Below are 21,655 nucleotides of genomic sequence, written 5' to 3'. Positions count from 1 at the left end.
GTTCCACTGGAGTGGAAAGAGAACACCAGTGCATCAACAGAATGATGCAACCGGAAGAAATCTAAACAGCCCTACCTGACCTTAGCAATGTCTATGAACAGCACTTCTATTTCAGGGCCCTCATCACCAGTGAATCCCTGAACGAAGCCAGTGACAGCAAAGAAGGAAAAGGAACAAAATGGTCTGCCTCCACATACCACACAGGGCCAGCCAGACACTTTATAGACAGCTGTGAATCCTCATTTCCTCTGCTGGTATCAATATCCATACACTTCAGAGGAAGAAATTCAAAGTTAAAGAGCTCCCAGTGTTTAGAGCAGCAAGCCTGAGTCCTCCTGTGGTTGGAGACTCACAGAAGAATGTTAGGAGTGAGCAGACATCTCAATAGCATAAGGGCACCCCATCCTCTCTCCTGCTCTCACTTGCACTTACAGACAGCTTCAGCTGCCCTCAAGGCTCCCAGCAAGTCAAGAGAGGTGGGTTTTGAAGTGGGCTTACACACAGGCAAGACTTCCAAGCCACAGGTAGCCCACGGGCACAACAGTAGACTTGGAGAAAAGCTATGGGTCTATTTGTGTACAGTGTTTTTAGAACTGTCCCTGAATAGATTGGAATGTTTATGGTTTGTCTGGAATAAGTCAGTGAAACGTGCAGAAAAACAAAGACTCTGAGTTCTCCTTTGGTGCTGAGAGAACACCTGGTGGCTCTTAAAATTCTAGACTCAAATATGGAACTTAGCAGATTTCACCCCCAACAAATGGAATTCCTGTTTTGTTTTTTCTTTTTGGCCACACCCATGGAATATGGAAGTTCCTGAGCCAGGGATCAAATCTGAGCCACAGCTGTGACCTATGCTACAGCTGCGGCAACACCAGGTCCTTAACCCACTGGACCACAGCAGGCACTCCTCCTGGTATTTTAAAAGGACTTCACCGGCTGGAGTTCCCTTTGTAGCTCAGTGGTAATGAACCCGACTAGTATCATGAGGACGTGGGTTCACTCAGTGAGTTAAGGATCCAGTGTTGCCGTGAACAGTGGTGTAGATCACAGACGCAGCTCGGATCCCATGTTGCTATGGCTGTGGTGTAGGCTGGCAGCTGTAGCTCCAATTTGACCCCTAGCCTGGGAAATTCCATATGCCACAGGTGCGTCCAAAGAAGACCAAAAAAATACGGAATAGAGAAAAAGATGCAGATAAGCTTAACTTTCCAGAACTTCACTGGAAGAGGGAAGCAATAAAGAAGTTCTCTGGCTTAAAAAGAATCTTTCAGTCTACTCTGGGGTAGCAAATTCTTAGAACCTTGAAGTTGTATCTGGAAAACCAGCTAAGTGAAAACAGAGTTATAATGTTACTATAAGTCTAAATTAGGAAAAGAATGCCAGAGTTACTTAATTCAGGCCATTTGAAGTAAGCAGAATTTCTCTTCTCCCCAAAATGTGGTTTGGGTAATAATCTTTGAAGAGACTGTTAGATAAAGTAAACTCATTTGGCTACCACCAATAAAATGCAGGAGTCTGAATTTTATTCAGTGCATTTAACTCCCAGAGGCCATACAACCTAAGAATCCCCTCTTTGCCTCCATAGACCCAGCCTCCAAAATACGTTTGGTGCTTTAGGGTAAGAAAAAAAATCATATGCAAGGATGCCTATTTGTTCATTTCTTCAGTCTCTCAGAAGACTGCTCCCACCAGCCCTCTTTTTTTTTTTAAAATTTAATTTTATTTTTTCCCCACTCTCATTTTATTTTTATTTATTTATTTATTTATTTGTCTTTTTGCCATTTCTTGGGCCGCTCCCGCAGCATATGGGAGGTTCCCAGGCTAGGGGTCTAATCAGAACTGTAGCCACCGGCCTACGCCAGAGCCACAGCAATGCGGGATCCGAACCGAGTCTGTGACCTACACCACAGCTCACGGCAACGCCGGATCGTTAACCCACTGAGCAAGGGCAGGGATTGAACCTGAAACTTCATGGTTCCTAATCGGATTCGTTAACCACTGCACCACGACGGGAACTCCCCACCAGCCCTCTTGACATCTCCTTCCTCCCCACTCTGTCCTCATGTTCACCAGGAGGCGTTCTCAGAGGCACTGAAGACCACAGCAGAGGAAAACCAGGGAGATGGGCAGTGGGGACTCAAAGACAGAAGGTGACCCTGGGCATCCAGGCCGGTCCTTCCAAGATGTCGATCTAACACACCAGAGTTAACCTCAAGATCAGCTGATACAGACATGGTGTTAATTGATGCCTCTGCATGAATGTGATCGTTGAGTACAAAATAAATAAATTAATTAATTAATTAATTAGAATAAAATAAATAAAACAAGCTCGAAAGTTTGGCTCAAGACATACAGCCAAGATGATTTGCAGTACTATTTATGTTTCCTGATAATTGGTTCTTCAGCTCCATCTGTACTTCTTACCAAGGAGAAGAGTGTATCATCTGCTGAAGGCAGGCTTGGTAATGGAAGCTCCTCTGAACCTAACTCATGTCAGCCCTCCAAGCGCCTCTAGACCAGGGTGAGCCAGCTCAGGCTTTCTCGTGCAGACTATCAGTTGACAGAACCCTGGCAGCCTGGTGCCAGCACAGGCAGGGAGAAGAGGAAGGTACCTTTGACTTCTTAAGTCACTGCAACACAGCCATTTTTCCTCATTCAGAACAAGACTGTTAAGCTTCTCTGAGAAAGAGACCCGCTGTTAACATGCTGACAAAACTTCAAGCTACTCTGGTTATCTAACCACAGGAAGAGAAAGTGACAGAAAATTCCTGGGGATAAAATACTGCTCTTCTGAATAAGTAATCTTTTTTCCTTTTTCCAGGTGTTTGTTTTTTTTGTTTGTTTGAGTTTTTTTTTGGTCACTTTTTTAGGGCCATACCCACGGCACATGAAGTTGCCAGGCTAGGGGTCAAATCAGAGCTGTAGCTGCTGACTTGTGCCGCAGCCATAGCAATGCCAGATCCGAGCTGCGTCTGCGACCTACAGCACAGCTCATGGCAACACCAAGATGCTTAACCCACTGAGCGAGGCCAGGGATCGAACCTGTGTCCTCATAGATATTAGCTGGATTCGTTACCACTGAGCCACAATGGGAACTCCCCTTTTTCAAGTTCTTGATGCTCCACTTTGGTCCAGAAAGGACTGAAAGGGAGACAGACACATCAAGCTAGTGACTACAGCTCTGCCAATGTACAGTCCAGATGTGTAGCTCGCTGCCCCAGACCTGGGCTACCATCCTGCTGAGGTTCCCGAAGAACCTCAGCAAGCCAGACAGACCACATTCCACACCACTCTGGGCTATGCACGAAAGATGAGCTGGCCACAGTGGGACAAGTGGCCACAACTGATGCAAAGGAAACAATCTCTGTCCTTTGGCCCCTAATGTGTCAGAAGCATCAAGATCTCCAAACAAGTTCGGTCTCTAAATTTGTCATTACAAGGATTAAGATTAGAGATAACAGGGAAAAGCCAACACATGCTAAGGGTTACGTTATTAGTGCAACTGGATGAGGCAGCTTTGTGGTTCTTCTCCGCACCCTACCCTTTTCCTTGCAACAGATGGTGTAATCTAGGACTTCCCATAACCTGTGTGTAATACGACTGTCACTTTGATAAGAGAAAGAGTTTTTTGGTGAGAAGTAGCAAACAAACATAGGCCCACTGATTTGTCACTGAAATGGCTCCTAATGAGTCCAGCTCTCGCCAAGTTTTCTACCTTCCCTGTAAAAGAATATAAAGGCACAACCAATGTCCCTTGGAATGCCAGTTCTCAAAAGAGATCTAACCACAATGCCACACCCTGCTGTGACTCAGTTCTTGGGCCACACAGGAAGATACTTTCTACTTCTTTTCCTTTTGTGTGGTTCCGGCCTCTTGGGGTGGAGGAGGGAGCCAAGGAGATGCTATCTTTCTTCTTTTCAAATCTTAGCATTACCACACCTACCAGAGGAATACAGCCTCACTACCAAGAGAGCTTGGTCATTAATAGAGAGGGACGAGTACCTTTACTCAAGAATCAAATTATTTAAACCAGTCTGTAATCCCTTAGATTCTAGACTTCTGAATGGTCCAATTTTTGAATATTAAAGGAACAAGACTGGCCTATTGGCCAGAGAGCCTGCAAGAGACAAGGGTTCTGCGTGCAGGTTAATGCGAGCCTCCACCGTAGCGTGAGCCCTGGGATGCACCTGCGGCACCTCCCAGCCCCTCCTGCTGGACACCCTCGGGGCCACCAGCGAGGCATAGCCACCCCACCCCCAAGAGGTGCTGCCTATCTCCCCCAACCAGCTCTGAGGTGACCTGCATCAAGAAAATTTCCACTGAAGGGAACATCACTGCAGGGAAGTCAACATTTGTGAATTACCTTAAACAAGTCTTCGAGGATTGAGAAGTATTTCCTAAACCTGTTGCCAGGTGGTGCAAAGTTCAGAATACTCAGGATGAATTTGAGGTATTATTTTTGCATCTCATCTGTATGAATCTGACTGCATGAATGAAACAGAATGGACCATTTATCAAGACTGGCATGACTGGATTAATAACCAGTTTGTTCAAAGTCTTGAACTGGATGGAATCATTTATCTTTGAGCCACTCCAGAGAAATGTTTGAATAGAATATATTTATGGGGAAGAAATGAAGAACAAGGCATTCCTCGTGAATACTTGGAGAAGCTTCACTATACGCATGAAAGCTGGTTCCTGCATAGAACACTAAAAACCAACTTTGATTATCTACAAGAAGTGCCTATCTTAATACTGGATGTTAATGAAAACTTTAAAGACAAACACAGCCATCTGGTTGAAAAGGTGAAAGAATTTTGAGCACTTTGTGATCTTTCTGAAGACTCCAGGCAGCCAAATGAGTCCAGATACTTCAGCTCTGTATATCTTTATAGCTCCATATTCCTACAAGACTCTCTAGAAAACCCAAGGTTTTTTTTAAACAATTTATCTTATAAGAATTTTTTTTGTCTTTTTTTTTTTTTTTTTTTTTTTTCCTTTTCTAGGGCTGCTTCCTGTGGCATTTGGAGGTTCCCAGGCTAGGGCTCAAATTGGAGCTGCAGCCACCAGACTACACCACAGCCACAGCAATGTGGGATCCGAGCTGTGTCTGCAACCTACACCACAGCTCACGGCAACGCCAGATCCTTAATCCACTGGGCAAGGCCAGGGATCGAACCTGCAACCTCATGGTTCCTAGTCGGATTCATTAACCACTGCTCCATGACGGGAACTCCAAGTTAAACAATTTAGATGCACTGATCTTTGAAAGAGAGACTTGGTTTCAAATCTGTAATTGCCATAAGTATATAAATAGTCTCATGATATTGTACAGGTTTGTTTTTGTTTGATATGAATGAATGTTTACAAAATTAAATGTTTCCTGAGTACATAAGAAGAAAAAAAAAAAAAGGAACAATGCCACCTCTGTCAGCCTTACTTGAAGTAGCCATCATTAGCTACTCAGGTCCTGGTTCAAAAACAAGTTTTGAAGAAGGAGGCAAAAACTGGCCATCATCACTTACCAACTTTTACCTGATTATCAACTGGTAGCCAAATGGTACCTTGTACAGCTATCAACTGGTAGCTTATAAGAGCTAAACAATTTGATCTATGACAGTTATTTGTTGAGTCATACATTTTTAAAGTTTTATTTTCATTTTGGCTGCGCCCATAGCATATGAAAGTTCCTGGGCCAGGGATTGAACCCACACACTAGCAACAACCCAAGCCACTAAAGTAACAATGCCAGATCCTTAACCCGCTTGCCAGAAGGGAACTCTGAGTCACACGTGTTGAAACTATGGGAAACCAAGTAGCTTCTGAGGAGCAAACTGTTTTGAGAGAAAGGAAATAGCGATCTGGAAAAATCCGTCAAGATATGAATGAAGTTCCAGGAGAAAGCTAGGATGCTCTGCCCTTTTCTCCCTTCAACAAAAGCCAACTGTGTGCCTGGAATTCACATCCCAGGCAGAAGACAGGCAGGGAAAGCACGGGCCGGTGCAAACTGCTCCGACAAAGCCGAGCACAGGGTGTGATGGGACCAGAGGAAGGCGCTGACTCAGACCCAGGATAAGCCAAGAGGACTTCTCCAAAGAGTCACTATCTGAATCGCGAAGGTTTTAGCCAGGACTAAAAGGAATGGGGAAAGCTTGCCAAGCAGAAGAGGCACACAGTACCTTCAGCCCTACAGGACAATGCCCAGTTCCCTCTGCCCTGAGTTCACTCGGGAAGGACTATGGAGAGAGGCAGCAGAGGGGGCAGGAGCCTAGATGCAGTAGGGAGCTACTAAGGTGCAAGTCAGAAGGTGACAGATCATATCGGCACTGGAGATCTAGTGATCTGGTGGCCTGCAGAAAATGGCCTGGCCTGAAGAGCAGCTCCCAGGGAGGCTGTAAAGACAAGGCAGTGGGAGAGAACGGACAAGATTCCAGCAATACTTCAAGGGATGTGGAGGAGAGGGAAAGGCTTTGCCCTCCAGCTTTCTGGCTCTGCTACCACCAGCAATGAGAAAGCATAGGGGAAGGGAGTGGAGCTGATGTAAGTTCAGTTCAGGATACGGTGGCATCCGGGTGTTAGAGACTTTTCTACTGATGACACTTGGGAACAAGCCAATGGCTCAGTTCCAGGCAGCATCCAGGGCTGAATACACCAACTTCTGACGGAAGTGTACACCACCAGCTATGAAGCAGAACTGCCAGGAAAATAACTGGACCTGAATCTGACCAAGGATCTAGATCCAGTAATCGGTAGACAGGAAACAGACAAAAGAACAAGTCAGAAGATGCCACAGGGATGAGCGCTGCAAGATCCAAGCTGAGGGATTCTACAGACCTAGTTTCCTCTACAGCTCAACAGCAAGGAAGAGGGGGAAAAACAGGAGGGACCTTGTAAAGAACTCACAAGGTACTAATACAGACCTTATTTGGATCCAAATTCAGACTGTAAAATATAAACACAAAACGTGTGAATTAATCAGGCAATGTGAACATTAGCTGGTGTAAGGGCAGATACAAATTGAAAATAGACTTACTGGAGTTCCTGTCGTGGCTCAGTGGTTAACGAAGCCAATTAGCATCCATGAGGATGCAGGTTCGATCCTTGGCCTCTCTCAGTGAGTTAAGGATCTGGCGTTGCCATGAGCTGTGGTGTAGGTTGCAGATGCAGCTCCAATCCTGTGTTGCTGTGGCTCTGGCGTAGGCTACAGCTCCAATTCGACCCCTGACCTGGGAACCTCCATGTGCCACCAGTTCGGGAAAGAAAGGAAGTTCCAAGGAAAAAAGGGAGGGAGGGAGAAAGGAAGGAGGGAAGGAAAGAAAAAATAGATTTACTTATCCGTATTGAAAATAAGGGTAAAGACTTCTCCCATCCCTGGTGTTTCAGAATTTCTGTCCGTTCCTTTTCAAGTGTACGTAATCTTTATAATGACTCTCTAGGCCTCACAGCCCAGGAATGTTGCCTCAAGGCCCTAGGAGACACCTTTTTGAAATGCAAACATTTCGCCTCCCCCCCCCCAAACACACACCTCCCAGTTCTATGGCCATGGGTGGTGGGCCCCTTGCTTCAAATTACCAAAAAACTACCTCCCATGTTAAGTTATGAGATGTTTGTTTCTCCTCCAGATAAAGCCAATCAGCTAATAGGTAGCCACTTCAATTTCCAAGATAAGGTTAAGATGAGCTACATGTAACAAAAAGTCAATGGTCAAAGTCCTCTAGCTGGAGGGCTAGCTATTAAACCTTGAAAACAAGGACTGTGTTGCACCCACTTGGCCTCAGAAAAAAGATTAAGATAAATCTTCAAGATTTATCTTAATCTTTACGTACACTTGCGATCTTTTAGCAGATTGCCCAATTTAATGTTTATTCAACAATAAACTGTTTTTGGAGTTCCCCTCGTGGCTCAGCGGTTAAGGAACCAGACTAGCATCCAGGAAGATGTGGGTTCAATCTCTGGTGTCACTCGGTGGGTTAAGGATCCAGTGTTGCCTTGCCATGAGCTGTGGTGTAGGTTGCAGACGCAGCTTGGATCCAGCGTTGCCGCGGCTGTGGCATAGGCTGGCGGCGACAGCTCCGACTGGACCCCTAGCCTGGGGGACCTCCATATGCTGCGGGTGTGGCCCTAAAAAGACAAAATAATAACAATAATAATAATAATAAACTGTTTTTCTTCTTAACCACCTTTATGGATAGATTCTCAGTTGGAATTTTTTAAAAGTTATTGTATTTTCCCAACACCAGGTATTTGATATTAACTTATTTTAGGTGTGATAATGGTACTGCAGTTAAGTTTTAAAGTGTTCTTGTATTTTGAAGATGTATAATGAAATATTTGCACATGCAACAATATGAAGTCTGATTTGCTTCAAAAGACATGGAGGTGAAATGAAAAACACTGCCAGGTATGGATGGTTGATGCTAGGTGACAGATGTATCAAATTTGTTATGTTACCATCTCTAGTTTTCACATAAAGTGAAACCTCCCAAAATAAAAAGGTAATGGAAGGAGTTCCTGTTGTAGCTCAACAGGTTAAGAACCTGATACAGTGTCCCTCAGAATGCGGGTTCGATCCCTGGCCTCACTTAGTGGGTTAAGGATCTGGCATTGCCATGTAGGTTGCAGATGTGGGTTGTATCCGGCATTGCCCATAGCTGTGGTGTAGGCCTGCAGCTGCAGCTGATTGAACCCCTAGCCCAGGAACTTCCATATGCCGGGGACACAGCTGTTAAAAAAAAATAAAAAAAAAAAAGATACATAGAAGCCAGCTGGTATTTAGGTTTGGAGCTGGGAGAGAAGGGAAAATAAGTGTTTGGAGATTAAGCTCTGGAGGCATCAGCAAACGGGTTAAAGGAAGGCCATGGAAATGGACAAACTACCAGCCAAGACAGCACAAAGCAAGAGGTTCAAGGACAGACCCCTGAGGAACAGCAACACGTAAGGGGTAGGCAGCAGAAGGTCTAGCAAAGGAACCTGAAGAGTTAAAACCAGAGGGAGCGGTGTCAGTTTCAGCGAGGAGGAAATGGTTGATAGCATTGAATGTGAACGTTGCAGGGTCCACTGTATGAGAAAGTAGAAGGTAAGAGACCTCAGCAAAACCAGTTTCACTGCAATGATTGCCCAGGACCCTAGACAGCAAGCTCAAGTGTGAAAAAGCAGTAGGGAAGCCAGGATGGAGGCTCTGAAGAGAAGATAGCTGGACAAGAACTAGAAGGCTACATTCTGCAGAGGGGGATGGGAGATGGGCAAGGCGTGCACACTTATTTTTATTTTGGGCCACGCCCAATTCCCAGGCCAGGGATTGAACCTGTGTCACAGTAGGCTACTGGCAAATTCCTGCACATTTAATTTCCGAAGGGACAGGTTAGTAGAGAGACGGGAATAAACGAATGGAGAGAAGGGATAAGTGCTGCAACAAGGACCCTCAGGAGGGAGGAGGGGACGAGACCTGGAGCACAGGGAGGTGGTGTGGCTCAAAGTTACTCATCCAATATTTGCTCTTCCCTTCTTCCATGGAGGATTTTAGGGGGAGCGAAATCCCTTAGAATAGAGACTAAATTTCCATCTTCCCTTCTAACTGGCTGTGGTCATGTGACCCCTTAGGGCCAAAAGGATATGCTGAGGTATCCTGAAGCAACTTCTCGGGAATTTTGCTTAAGAAAAAGCACAAGCTCTCCCTTTGCTTCCCAGTGTGGCTGCCACCATCTGGGACCATTAGATAGAGGCCTGGCTGGTAGTGCAGCAAGTTAAGAATCTAGGTCTAACCTTCAAGGAACTGGGCCTCCAAACCAGTTTGGACTTCTCTTTAGACTCTTATTTCCTGGAGAGTGAACTATTTTTCTTAAACCACTGTGTATTCTGAGCTCTTATCACATGCAATTGTACTTACCTAATAGAGGAAGGGCTGGCTACCTCATCCTCTGATGAAGAGTGTAGTACAACTAATTGGAGGATGATGGGGAGAAGAGCTGGAAGCTAAGGAATTCAGACTCAAGTTGGAAAAACAGGGCCTGGATAATTATGGGTTCAGATTTGAAATGGCCGTCATGAGAAACACAGGATTTTTAGCAGAAGTTGGAGACTGTGCATTTTTGATGATGTCACTCAGATTCTTCAGCCATGGTAAGAGCTGAGAAAGGCAGCTGACTGCACCAGTTAAGGAGCTAGGTCATGTCTACAAGAAATGAGTGTCTTCTTACCACTTCTACTGCTGACTGTAGACCTTCAGGTCAACTTTTTTCCATTCTCAGCTTTTATTTATAGAACAAACTGCTAAATAACAAGTTGACATTTTTTTTTCCAAGCATATAGCTTGATTATGTCCCTAAGAAGCTACATCAGATGACTTTCCTTGTTCTTAATGGTTTTTATTTTTTTTTTTTGTCTTTAGGGCCACACTTGAGGTATATGGCAGTTCCCAGGCTAGGGGTTGAATCAAAGCTGTAGCCCCCAGCCTATGCCACAGCTCACGGCAACACTGGATCCTCAACTCACTGAGTGGGGCCAGGGATAGAACCTGCAACCTCAAGGATATTAGTTGGGTTCATTACCGCTAAGCCACAACAGCAACTCCTGCATATTTTATTCTAACTTATTTTTAAATTTCTCTTTTTTTAAATTTTAAATTGTGGTAAAAATAAGAATACGTAAAAATAACCATCTTAATTCATTTTAAGTGATATTAAGTACATTCACAGTGTTGTGTAATCCTCACCACCATCCAACTCTCTCCAGCTCCTCTTCCTCCAGCTTTGTTTGACTCTTCTAGGTACCTCATAAGTTGAATCGTACAGTGTGTCTTTTTGTAACTAGCTTCTATCACTTAACATAATGATCATGGTTCATCATGTTATAGCATATGTCAATTTCCTTTTTAAGACCATTATTCCACTGTTACATATGCGTCACATTTTTCTTATCCATTCACCCACCAATGGATGCTTCAGTTGCTTTGACCTTTTGCCTATTGTAAATAATGCTGCTATGAATATGAATATATGAATATGGGTGTACAAATACCTCTTTGAAACCTTACCTTAAAATTGTGTGTTTGTTTTGCCTTGCCCATGGCATGCAGAAGTACCCAGGCCAAGGATCAAACCTGTGCCAGCCACATGAGTGACCTAAGCTGCTACAGTGACAATGTTGGATCCTTAACCTCCCACTCCACAAGAGAACTTCAGTTCTTTTGGATACATGCTAGGAGTAGAATTTCTAGATCATATATTAATGATTATTAACTTTGAGGAAATCCCACACTGTTTTCCACAGTACCTGTATGATTTTACATTCCCACCAACAGTGCGCTGGGTTCCAATATCTCCCCATTCTCACCAACACTTGTTATTTATTGATTTTTTTTTTTAATGAGAGTTGCAACGTTTATTTCATATTCTCTCTTGGGTATTTTTTTTTTTTTGGTTTGGTTTGGTTTTTTTTTTTTTTTTCTTTTTCGCCACACAGGCAGTATGTGGGAATTCTTGGGCCAGGGATTGAACCTACGTCACACAGCAGCAACCAGAGCCACAGCGTTGAGAACGCAGGAGCCTCAACCTGCTAGACCATCAGCAAACTTCGCACTTGTTATTTTGAGGGTTTTTTTTTTTTTTTTTTGATGCTAACCATCCTAATGGATGTCATAATTTGCTTTTAAGATTAAGAATCCCTGGAGTTCCCGTCGTGGCTCAGTGGTTAACAAATCCGACTAGGAACCATGAGGTTGCAGGTTCGATCCCTGGCCTTGCTCAGTGGGTTAAGGATCCGGCGTTGCCGTGAGCTGTGGTGTAGGTTGCAGACACAGCTCAGATCCTGCGTTGCTGTGGCTCTGGCATAGACTGGTGGTTACAGCTCCGATTGGACCCCTAGCCTGGGAACCTCCATATGCCGCGGGAGCGGCCCAAAAAATGGCAAAAAGACAAAAAAAAAAAAAAAAAAAAAAAAAAGAATCCCATTAATAAGAGCTCCCTGGTGGCTCAGCAGCTTAAGGACCTGGCATTGTCTCTGCTGTGGCTCTGGTTACTGCTGTGGCATGGATTTGATCGCTGGCCTGGGAACTTCCACATGCCATGGGCACAGCCAAAAAAAAACATTGAAACATAGGATATAAGTTAAAATTATTTGCTGCCTTTTTCTTTTTTTTGGCCGTGACTGCAGCACGCAGGAGTTCCAGGGCCAGGGATCAAACCCAAGCCACAGCAGCGACAATGCAGAATCCTTAAGCTCTAGGCCACCAGGGAACATCACTGCCTTTTTCTAAGCAGGAACAATATGGTTATATTGAAATTTGCCAAATCCCAATAATATCTATAGTAGATTCACCTATATTCCAGTTCATCAGTTATGTATGCTTTTGTCAAGGCATTAGCAAATCACTAATTCCAAAAGAGCTTTATCACACTCCAAATTGAAGCCAGGACCCATTAGCAGTCACTCCCCATTCCCTCTCTCCCCAGACCCGGGGGCCCACTAATCTACTTTCTCTATGGATTTGCCTATTCTGGACACTTCATATCAATGGATTCATACAACGTGGTCTTTTGTATCCGCTTTCTTTCCATCAGTATAATGCTTTCAAATTCATCCATGTTGTAGTATGAATTAGCAATTCATTCCTTCTTAATGGCTCAGTAATACTCCATTTAATAGATATATCACATTTTTCTTAAATCTCTCACAAGAACTGAGATTTATGTTTTTTCTTAGGAAAAAAAAAAAAAAAAAAAGAGGTAAGAGGACAGCAAAGTCCTCCCCTTACCACATGGTAGCCACTCCAGACTTCGGTAATAAATAGCTTTTTGTTCCCTGAACATTCCAGGCACCTTTCTGTCTCAGGATCTTTGCACTTTACTGACTCTACTTACCCTCTGCCTAAAATACTTTTCTTCCAGGTATGCACATGCCTCTTTTCCTTACCTCCCAAAAGTCTGCTCATATGCCCCCTTCTCAGTGAGGCCTCCCTGCCTACCCTGTCCCCCGATCCCTTGATTTACTCTATAGCACTCATTATATCTGAGGTACTCTATGTTTTACTAATGTCTGCATACTTGATATTGACATTCTAAATGCAATGAGTTTTGGCCAACAGATATAATCCTCTAACCACCACCATGCTCAAGATATAGACCATTGGAAATGAGATTAAATCACAGTAACACATTAAGGTAGGTCTATTTACTATAGCCAGGTATGCCCAGAACTTGAAGATGCCTTTAATTAAAATTTTAGGCTGCGGAGTTCCCGTCATGGCGCAGTGGTTAACGAATCCGACTAGGAACCATGAGGTTGCGGGTTCGATCCCTGGCCTTGCTCAGTGGGTTAAGGATCCGGCATTGCTGTGAGCTGTGGTGTAGGTCACAGACATGGCTCGAATCCCGTGTTGCTGTGGCCCTGATGTAGGCCGGCAGCTACAGCTTCGATTAGACCCCTAGCCTGGGAACCTCCATATGCCGTGGGAGTGGCCCAAGAAATTGCAAAAAGACAAAAAAAAAAAAAAATTTTAGGCTGCTATTCAGAAATTGTATTAAGGAATATGATGATTCAAAAATCAGAACACCAGGAGAACAAGGAGTTGCTCAAATCCAAAGGGACTAAGATAGAGTCCTAGATTAACTAAAGACCAAAGCAACTGTAACCTAATGAGTTATATTAACTTACAAAAAGATTGTGTCAAGTCCGGGGAAGGGGGGAGGAGAGCAAACAAAGGAAAGACTTTATCATCAATGGCCTGGGGAGAAAGGGCTTTGTGTATTCCAGTTCATGTGGCAATTTGTTTCTCACTGGAATTTGTAAAATGATTTACCGGTCAGGATCTTTAAGCTGTAAGCAACAGAAACCTATTCCGGCTCATTTCAAGAAAGCAATTTTTTTTTTCAATTTGGGTAATTCCCAGAATCATCTTATGAGGACCAAAATCATCTTTAAAGGTCACATTGCCAGGAATTTGGCCCCAAAAGTCACATTGCAGGATGGTCCAATGAAGATACTACTGGCTTCTTCCACCTCCACTACTAAGGAACAGAAGCCCTGCAACCTGCATTGCTGCCCCCACTGACTGCCCTGGACAGAAGCTTATGCTAGAACTGTTGCTATCATCACCCGTCACAGAATGAATTCTTTACTGCCCCTTCTTCCAGACTATCAAAACAAGGTTTAGCATGGGTACTCCTGCTGGTGGAGCCTAGGTAAAGTGCCCACAACCCCAGCTCCATGCAACAAAATGAGGCAGAATGTAGATAGAAATCTAAAGAGGTTGATGAGGGGCCAATTATAGAGAATCTATCTTAGTAGTTGCTAAGCACGGAACACATACACTATAGAGGTTCAATGTCAAATAATCAAAATGTAAAACTGTTAAAATGAAACTGTATTAGAAAAATGCATCTGGTGCAAGCCTGAGATTTCACTGTGTATTGCAGGAGCAGGCTATATTTTGAAAGTATAAAGCTTCAGAGATTCCATTGCGGCTCAGTAGGTTAAGAACCCAACACAGTGTCCATAAGGATGTGGGTTCAATCCCTGGCCTCACTCAGTGGGTTAAGGATCCAGCATTGCCATAAGCTGTGGTATAGGTTGCAGATGTGGCTCAGATCTGGGCATTGCTGCAGCTGTGGCATAAGCCAGCAGCTGCAGCTCTTATTTGAGCCCTAGCCTGGGAACATCCATATGCCCCAGGTGCAGCCTTTAAAAGGAAAAAAAAAGTATAACGTTTTAAAGCCAATTTAAAGACAAAACACCAAAATAAATAATATGGCAAGTTAGCAAAGATGATACATGACTGAGAAACATGGATGCATGTAAAAAGCCATGGAAAGACTACACAAAGGAGAAATACAGTCTTAAAAAGGTCACTCTGGTAGCCATAAAGAATGTGAGCAAAGGAAGGCAAAATGGGACAAGAGACACTATTGGAAAGTTAGCTCCACTTGTGAGAAGGATAGGATTAGAGTAGGGCCACTACAGGAAAGGACTCTAATCATTTAGGAGGGGGGAAAATCAACAAGACTCTGATCAGAGGAAAGGATCAAAAGGGAAGAGAAAAGAATTGTGATGGTCTCTGAGTCTGACTTGAGTAATTAAGATAATTGACTGATAGTTTGAAACAGACAATGGGAAGACAGAACAAGCAAACTTAAGGGAGAAGATGATGAACTTTGACTCAAACCTGTTGTGTTTGAGACATCCAAGAGCGAGATGAGGCTACTTAAAACCAAGTTGGAGGAACATCAACATTTGAGGGTTGGGAAGAAGAAGACAAGCCCACAAAGGAGCCCAGGCAGACCGAGGCAATGGAGAAGGAGGCTCAGGAGAGAGTCGTGTCTTGGCTAGTACAATGTTTCAGGAAGAAGGTGGCCAGCTATGCAGTAGCGAGGTCCCCCAAAATAAAGACGAAGTCAGTGAGCTTGCTCAAGGTAGTTTCAGTGGCATGATAGGATGCAAGCCAGGCTGCAGCATTACCATCATTCAGCTAAACTTGTGATGGCTAATAGTCTCCACCAAACACTGAGAGCAAAGACAGACCCCTGAATGCACATAAAAATCTGTTCCAGATGAACAGCTCTCATACCCCTGATCCTTAGGTTTAAATTATCTCAGGCACTCTATCGGCTCTTGCTGAAGCCAGCCAGATTCTTGGGTCTCATCCAAAGAGGTTCCTTCTCTGACACCAAATGGAACATTCTCCTCAACTAGAATGCCCAGCCTAGTTGAGGAGAATCAGAATAGCTCCCAAATGGCTTCCTGAGCCCTCGGACCCTTGTTCATTTAGACAGCTGTGCCAGAGCTCTCGCCACTTCAGTAGCATGGCTCGGTCAAATCACCATTAGCACAATGATAGACTCCTCAGACTGTTAGTCTGTTTCTAGCTAGCTTTCCTACAAAACACTCATCCTACTTCTGAAGGAAGAAGAGCAAGCATATAACTACCGCTAGTAAGAAAGAGCTAATCGCAATCAGGAGCAGAAGCACTGCATCGGAGCCTTGCCAGAACAATTACTTCTTCATTTCTCTCAGGCTCTCTCTCTATACTAAAATAAGTGGTTACCTGAGAGAGGAACCAGTGAGGAACCGGGCTTAGTCCTCACTAAGCCCAGGGAGAGGGAAAAACAAACTCAAAGTCAAATAGATTCATTCAAGAGAACAGGACATTTAACTGATGCCATGGCAACACCAGCAGCCTGTGACATCACAGCAGAAGGCGATGAACAAAGGGACTTGTGCAAGTTACCTTTCTGTGAATCTTCTCTCCCTTGAAATTTGACCCATGCTGCTTATTTGAAAGTGCCCAAAGGACTTAGAAGTTATTTTGGTACCGCTTCAGAAACTTCTCTTGGTACTTTTCTCCAACATATTCCTGGAGATTAGCCAAAACCACATGCTGGAAATCTGCTGAGTGCCATGATCTTATTAATATGCAATGAGATTCTATTTCAGGCTGCTGGTGGCACTGGGCCACCAATCAGCTGCAGGGTCAAGATATAAACCGTAAAACTAAAAATATTTGAACAAAATTAAAGGGGGTGGTACCCAATAGACAGAAGCTTCATCATCACTTCATCATTACATCTTGGTTGGAGACTTACACAGGAAGTATTTGAAGGAGTAGAATTTTAGGGAGAATGGCTTCCCCAGGTTGGAGTGGAAAAATACCAGAAGCTGTGATAGGAAAGGAAGTCTACCAAGCTCGAGTAAGAGAGGCTGCTACAAATGCGCCCCTCCTCCTCATTCAGCACCCTCTGCTGGATATTGTGAACCCCTCCTGGGTAAGAGGCTGCATTTGATTCTTGTCAAGAGTCCCTTAAGGCAGAATCAAACAATGAGAAGGCAATTTGAGCAATGCCAGGCTCAGTTTATCAGATGGACTGCAGGTTTATCCAGGATTTAAAAATAGTGATTAGCAGAAATTGCTCTCCTCAGTGTAAAATTATGCTGTTCAAAAGGATGTGTGCAGCTAATTTAAAGAGACAGTGTCCTCATTTCGAAGGCAGGGGGTGGAGGGTGGGGAGAAACCTCCTCCCATGAGGTAACTTGTGACACATGAAGACTTTCATCTTTGCTGGTGAACTTGGAAAGGGATTCAAGTGCTTAATTACAGTTCCTTCTTCAGTAGGCTCTCTTTATTAATTAACAGAGAATATTCAAACCGAGACACCAAATCCACCAAATCCGTATGTAGCCAGAGATGTGTGAAGGACACCTCAACTCAAGATGAGTGATTTTGGTGACTAAATTGTTACTCTGTGTTTTGAGAGGAAGATGACCCACCCAACCCTGGAAGGGACTCAATGATCAGCAGAGAAGTTTTCAAAGCACGTGCAGGGAGGGGAATAGTAGTTCACCTGGCTTTACTACTATCTCCGGGACCTAAAGTTCCCTATTGCCATGCCTTTTGAACTTTATAGCTCCAGAGGAGATATGTGAATGGTCCCAATATAATGGAGGAAATGGCCTTGAATAGCATCTGGAAACATTTGGCTTAGATATAAGGACCTTCCTACCATAAAGCTTCTGGAATTTGGTGCCCTGTTACTAAAAGGGTTTTCTATTACAACGCAAATGGCATTTATCTTTGGGTGGGATTTACTTCTAGTTCTGTACATTCAGAGTATCATCCTGATGACAAGACTGCCGCATTACTTTTGTTTACCTGGGGTGCTAGTGAAAATGCATGTGTCTGGGTCAAACCTCAGAGCCAATGAACCAGATTCTTCCATGGAGAAGCCTAGCAATCTCTTTTTCTTTCTTTCTTTTTTTTTTTAAGGGCCACACCTGCAGCTATGAAGTTCTCAGGCCAGGTGTTGAATCTGAGCTGCAGCTGCCAGCTTACACCACAACCACAGCCATGTGGGATCCAAACCTCATCTATGACCTACACCGCAGCTCATGGCAATGCTGGATCCTTTTAACCCACTGAGCAGCGGGGCCAGGGATCAAACCCTCAACCTCTTGTGCACTAGTCAGGTTCATTTCCACTGAGTCACAATGGGAACCCCAGGAATCTCTTTTTCATAAGATACCCAAGTGATTTTCACAATCAGGGAAGTTTGAAAAACACCAATCTAAGGCTCTGTTTACATACAGAGAGTTCATAAACCTAGCGAGGAAACGAATGATTTCAAGACAGGAAACTGGTTAGACAGATGAATCATAAAGCACCTCATGACTGAGTTAAGAAAGCTAGAATTTTGGGGAAAGGTTGGGTGTGTAGAGCGGGAGAGCCAGCATTCTCACCACCACTTTGCAGTCACTAGCAGCTTGTTCCTGGCCCTGCCTCACTCCACCTCCTTGCCTTCCACACAATATTGCACCAAGACTTTGCCTGAAGACTCCTCCATAGATCTTAAGTTGCATGTGGAATCCAAGGGAGGATGGGAGATGCTTTCCAAGGACACAGCTGACACTGTGCAGTCCCTGGATATAAGAGAATAGAACTTTCAACTCACTGTTCTGTTACCAGCCCTCAGACATCTAAAACGCAGCCACTTACCCAAATCAGAGAGCCTTTTCATCAAGCCAGCTTCCCTTACAGCAGCTGGACCATATTCCACTCCTTTTCTTTTCTGTAAGATAAACTACACGGTTAGATATAAGGAAAGATGACTGAAAATAAGACCACTTTAGTTCACAATACAGAACTCTGCAATGTTATACCTAGTTCCCAGCAGATCTCTCTGAGAACTTGTGATAGCATCAACCCTTCCTAAGGTTTGGCCATTTCAAACATTTGCAGGGAAGCAGGAGAAACAACAATCACTAAAATCAAATCAACCTTTCATGCTCTTCCTTGTAGGAAGTGCCGGCAAGCTGAATCCAGTCAAAGGAATGGGCTAAACCAAGCCAGAGCTGATTGTTGGGGGTGGGGGTATGTGTGTCCTGGCCAGAGGCCAGGCTCCTGTACCAGTGAGCCCTCCACGACTGTAGGTTTCTTTCACTGAAAGGAGAACAAAACAGCCCCTTCCGTCTTCCCGCCGCTAGAGAGGCAAGCGCCAATTTCCTTTCCAATTAATGCTCTTTCTGAGAATGGACCGTGAAGCCTTAAATCCTCGGCCGTTCTATTTAACTTCTTCTCCCTAGATTTTCTACAGGGGAATCTGGTCGGTTTCTCCTCCTCCAGACCCTCAATAAAATCCTCTCCCACCTTTCTTCTCGTCCATCACCCCAAGCGGAACCCACCACCTCACGCTCCTCGGGGGGAGGCCAAAGAAATACACCAGCCTGCTGCCCCCTGCCCGCATCGCAGAGAGCCCTCCATCCCCTCCCTCCTTCTCCATCTTGTACAAAGGGAAATTCCACGTGCTCTTCTGGTGCCTAATCGCGGGACTCCACCCCTCGTCCTCCCTCCATCCTCGCCTCGCCTCCCCATCCTTCCCACCAGCTCGATTTCTCCAGACTGGGGGAGGGGAAAGAGATCTCGCCCCAAGGTACTGGGTCCCGGTTCTCAGTTCTCACCTGCCCCCGTGAGAATGGGGCTCCAATGACAGCCACGGAGTGGACGGACTTCTTCGGGGCGGAATGCACTTGCGTCCGGAGGAGACGCGAGAGGCTGCTCCTCAGGGACATGATACGAAGGGCAGGACGTAAAGAAGGATGACGAGCGGCGTGCGGCTCCGCGCATTAAGTGAGAGCCGCAGCCCGCCGCGGTTACCTAGAGGCTCGCTCGCTCGCCGCCCCGCCCCGTGACGTCACCGCCGCCTGATCCCGCCCAGGCCCCGCCGCCTCGCCCCCAACCAGCCCCCAGCACACCTTCCCGCAGGCCCCGCCCACTGCTCCTCCCGGCCCTGCACGCCCTCGCTGGTCGCTGGACTCTGGCCCCGGCTCTCCAGATAGGGAAAAGCCCCTGCCGCTGACGCAACAGGGCCAAGATCAGGGCCTGGCCAATAAGAGTGCAGTCACGGAGAGGTGTGTCCCTTGGCGGCAAGCGGCTGTCCCCCGCAAATTCTCGAGCTCTGAGGAACAAGTGAACCGACACGCAGGCTCGGGCTTCACGACTCTCGCACGGGCTCCACACAAATGCACGCTTGGCAGATGCCGATTCTAACGCAGGGCTGGCTGGGCTGAGCTTGACCTTGCCCGAACTGGCGTGAGTGCCCTGCCGAGACCAAGCTCGCGTCCGTAGACTCGGTTTCATCTCGGAGCTCAGAGTCCAGGAAACGTGCTTATCCCCTCTTTGGGCGTCGAAAGCTAGGAGGTCCAGTGTAAATTAGACATCTCTGGGTCAGGCATGTTAATAATAACCTATTTTAGGTATTTTGGGTGGGAAGTTTAGGATGTACAAATTACCTTCTAGACATTTTCAATTCTTTACCTGAATACTGGGAACACTGGTTATTAAAAACCGAACACGGCAACATATCTGGACGACTTCTAAATTGGGGGAGGCTAAAGAGCTAAAAGTGACTAAAGTTTTAATAATAATAATAATGATATTTTAATAATAATAACCAACGAAATTTCAAAGAACTTTTAGCCCTCTTAACAATTCCACAAAGTATGGACTATTTTTTTTTTCTTTTTATGGCTGCACCTGCAGCATATGGAAGTTCTTGGATTAGGATTCAGTTGGAGCTGCAGCTACAGGCCTGGCCAACAACGATCCCAGCCACATCTGTGACCCACATCACAGCTTGTGGCAATGACAGATCCTTAACCCACTGAGCGAGGCCAGGGATCAAACCTGCATCCTCAAGGACACTATGTAGGGTTTTTTTGTTTTTTGTTTTTTCCATTTTTTTGCCTTTTCTAGGGCCGCTTCCTGCGGCATATGGAGGTTCCCAGGCCAGGGGTCGAACCGGAGCCGCAGCCGCCGGCCCACACCAGAGCCACAGCAACGCCAGATCCGAACCACGTCTGCAACCTACACCACAGCTCACGGCAACGTCGGATCCTTAACCCACTGAACAAGGCCAGGGACAGAACCCACAACCTCATGGTCCCAGTTGGACTCTTAACCACTGGGCCACGATGGGAACTCCCTATGTAGGGTTTTTAACCCTGGCTGAGCTACAATGGGAACTCCAAGTATGGACTATTTTTAAGTGGCAGGGGAGTTTCCCGTTGTGGCTCAGCAGGTTACCAACCGGACTAGCATCCCTGAGGATGAGGGTTCAATCCCAGGCCTCGCTCAGTGGACTAAGGATCTTGCATTGCTGTGGCTGGGGCATAGGCCAGCAGCTGCAGCTCCAATTGGACCTGTAGCCTGGGAATTTCCAGATGCAACAAGTGCGGCCCTAAAAAGCAAAAAATAAGTGGCCGGGAAGTTCCCTTCCAGCGCAGAAGGTTAAGGATCCAACCTTGCCACAGCTGTAGTGCAGGCTGCAACTGCAGCAGGGGTTCCATCTCTGCCCTGGGAACTTCCATGTGCTCTGTATGGCAAATAAGTAAATAAATAAGTAGACAGAAACAGCATTGGAGAAGATAATTTACCTGCCCAAAGTCACTGTAGCTTGTAAGTGGTAGAGCTATGTGACTTCAGATTCCAAGATCTTAACCATGATTAGCGTCTTGCAGGAGGACCTGCATACCTACCAAAAATAAATTCTTTCTTTTTTTTTTTTTTTTTTGCCATTTCTTGGGCCGCTCCCATGGCATATGGAGGTTCCCAGGCTAGGGGTCTAATCAGAGCTGTAGCCGCCAGCCTACGCCAGAGCCACAGCAACGCAGGATC

At 45.3% G+C, this 21,655-nt stretch overlaps 1 protein-coding gene and 1 pseudogene across 1 annotated transcript in view; one reads left to right on the top strand and one right to left on the bottom strand.

Annotated features, from left to right (window-relative positions):
- ARG2 (arginase 2) overlaps positions 1 to 19,667 on the bottom strand; it is a 41,925-nt gene extending 22,258 nt beyond the window's left edge. The window contains exons 1-2 of the mRNA XM_001928679.5: positions 19,441 to 19,667; positions 18,479 to 18,551 (exon numbers count right to left, since the gene is read on the bottom strand). Of these exons, the coding sequence (XP_001928714.1) occupies positions 18,479 to 18,551; positions 19,441 to 19,551 (184 nt within the window). The 5' untranslated portion in view covers positions 19,552 to 19,667. The remainder of the gene's footprint in view (positions 1 to 18,478; positions 18,552 to 19,440) is intronic.
- Positions 3,687 to 4,996, top strand: LOC110261694 (annotated as a pseudogene).

This window comes from Sus scrofa, chromosome 7, assembly GCF_000003025.6.
Source record: "Sus scrofa isolate TJ Tabasco breed Duroc chromosome 7, Sscrofa11.1, whole genome shotgun sequence".
In the NCBI taxonomy this organism is placed as follows: Eukaryota; Metazoa; Chordata; class Mammalia; order Artiodactyla; family Suidae; genus Sus; species Sus scrofa.
The sequence above is the reverse complement of the archived record's forward strand: the minus strand, read 5'-3'. Positions and strand labels throughout refer to the sequence as shown.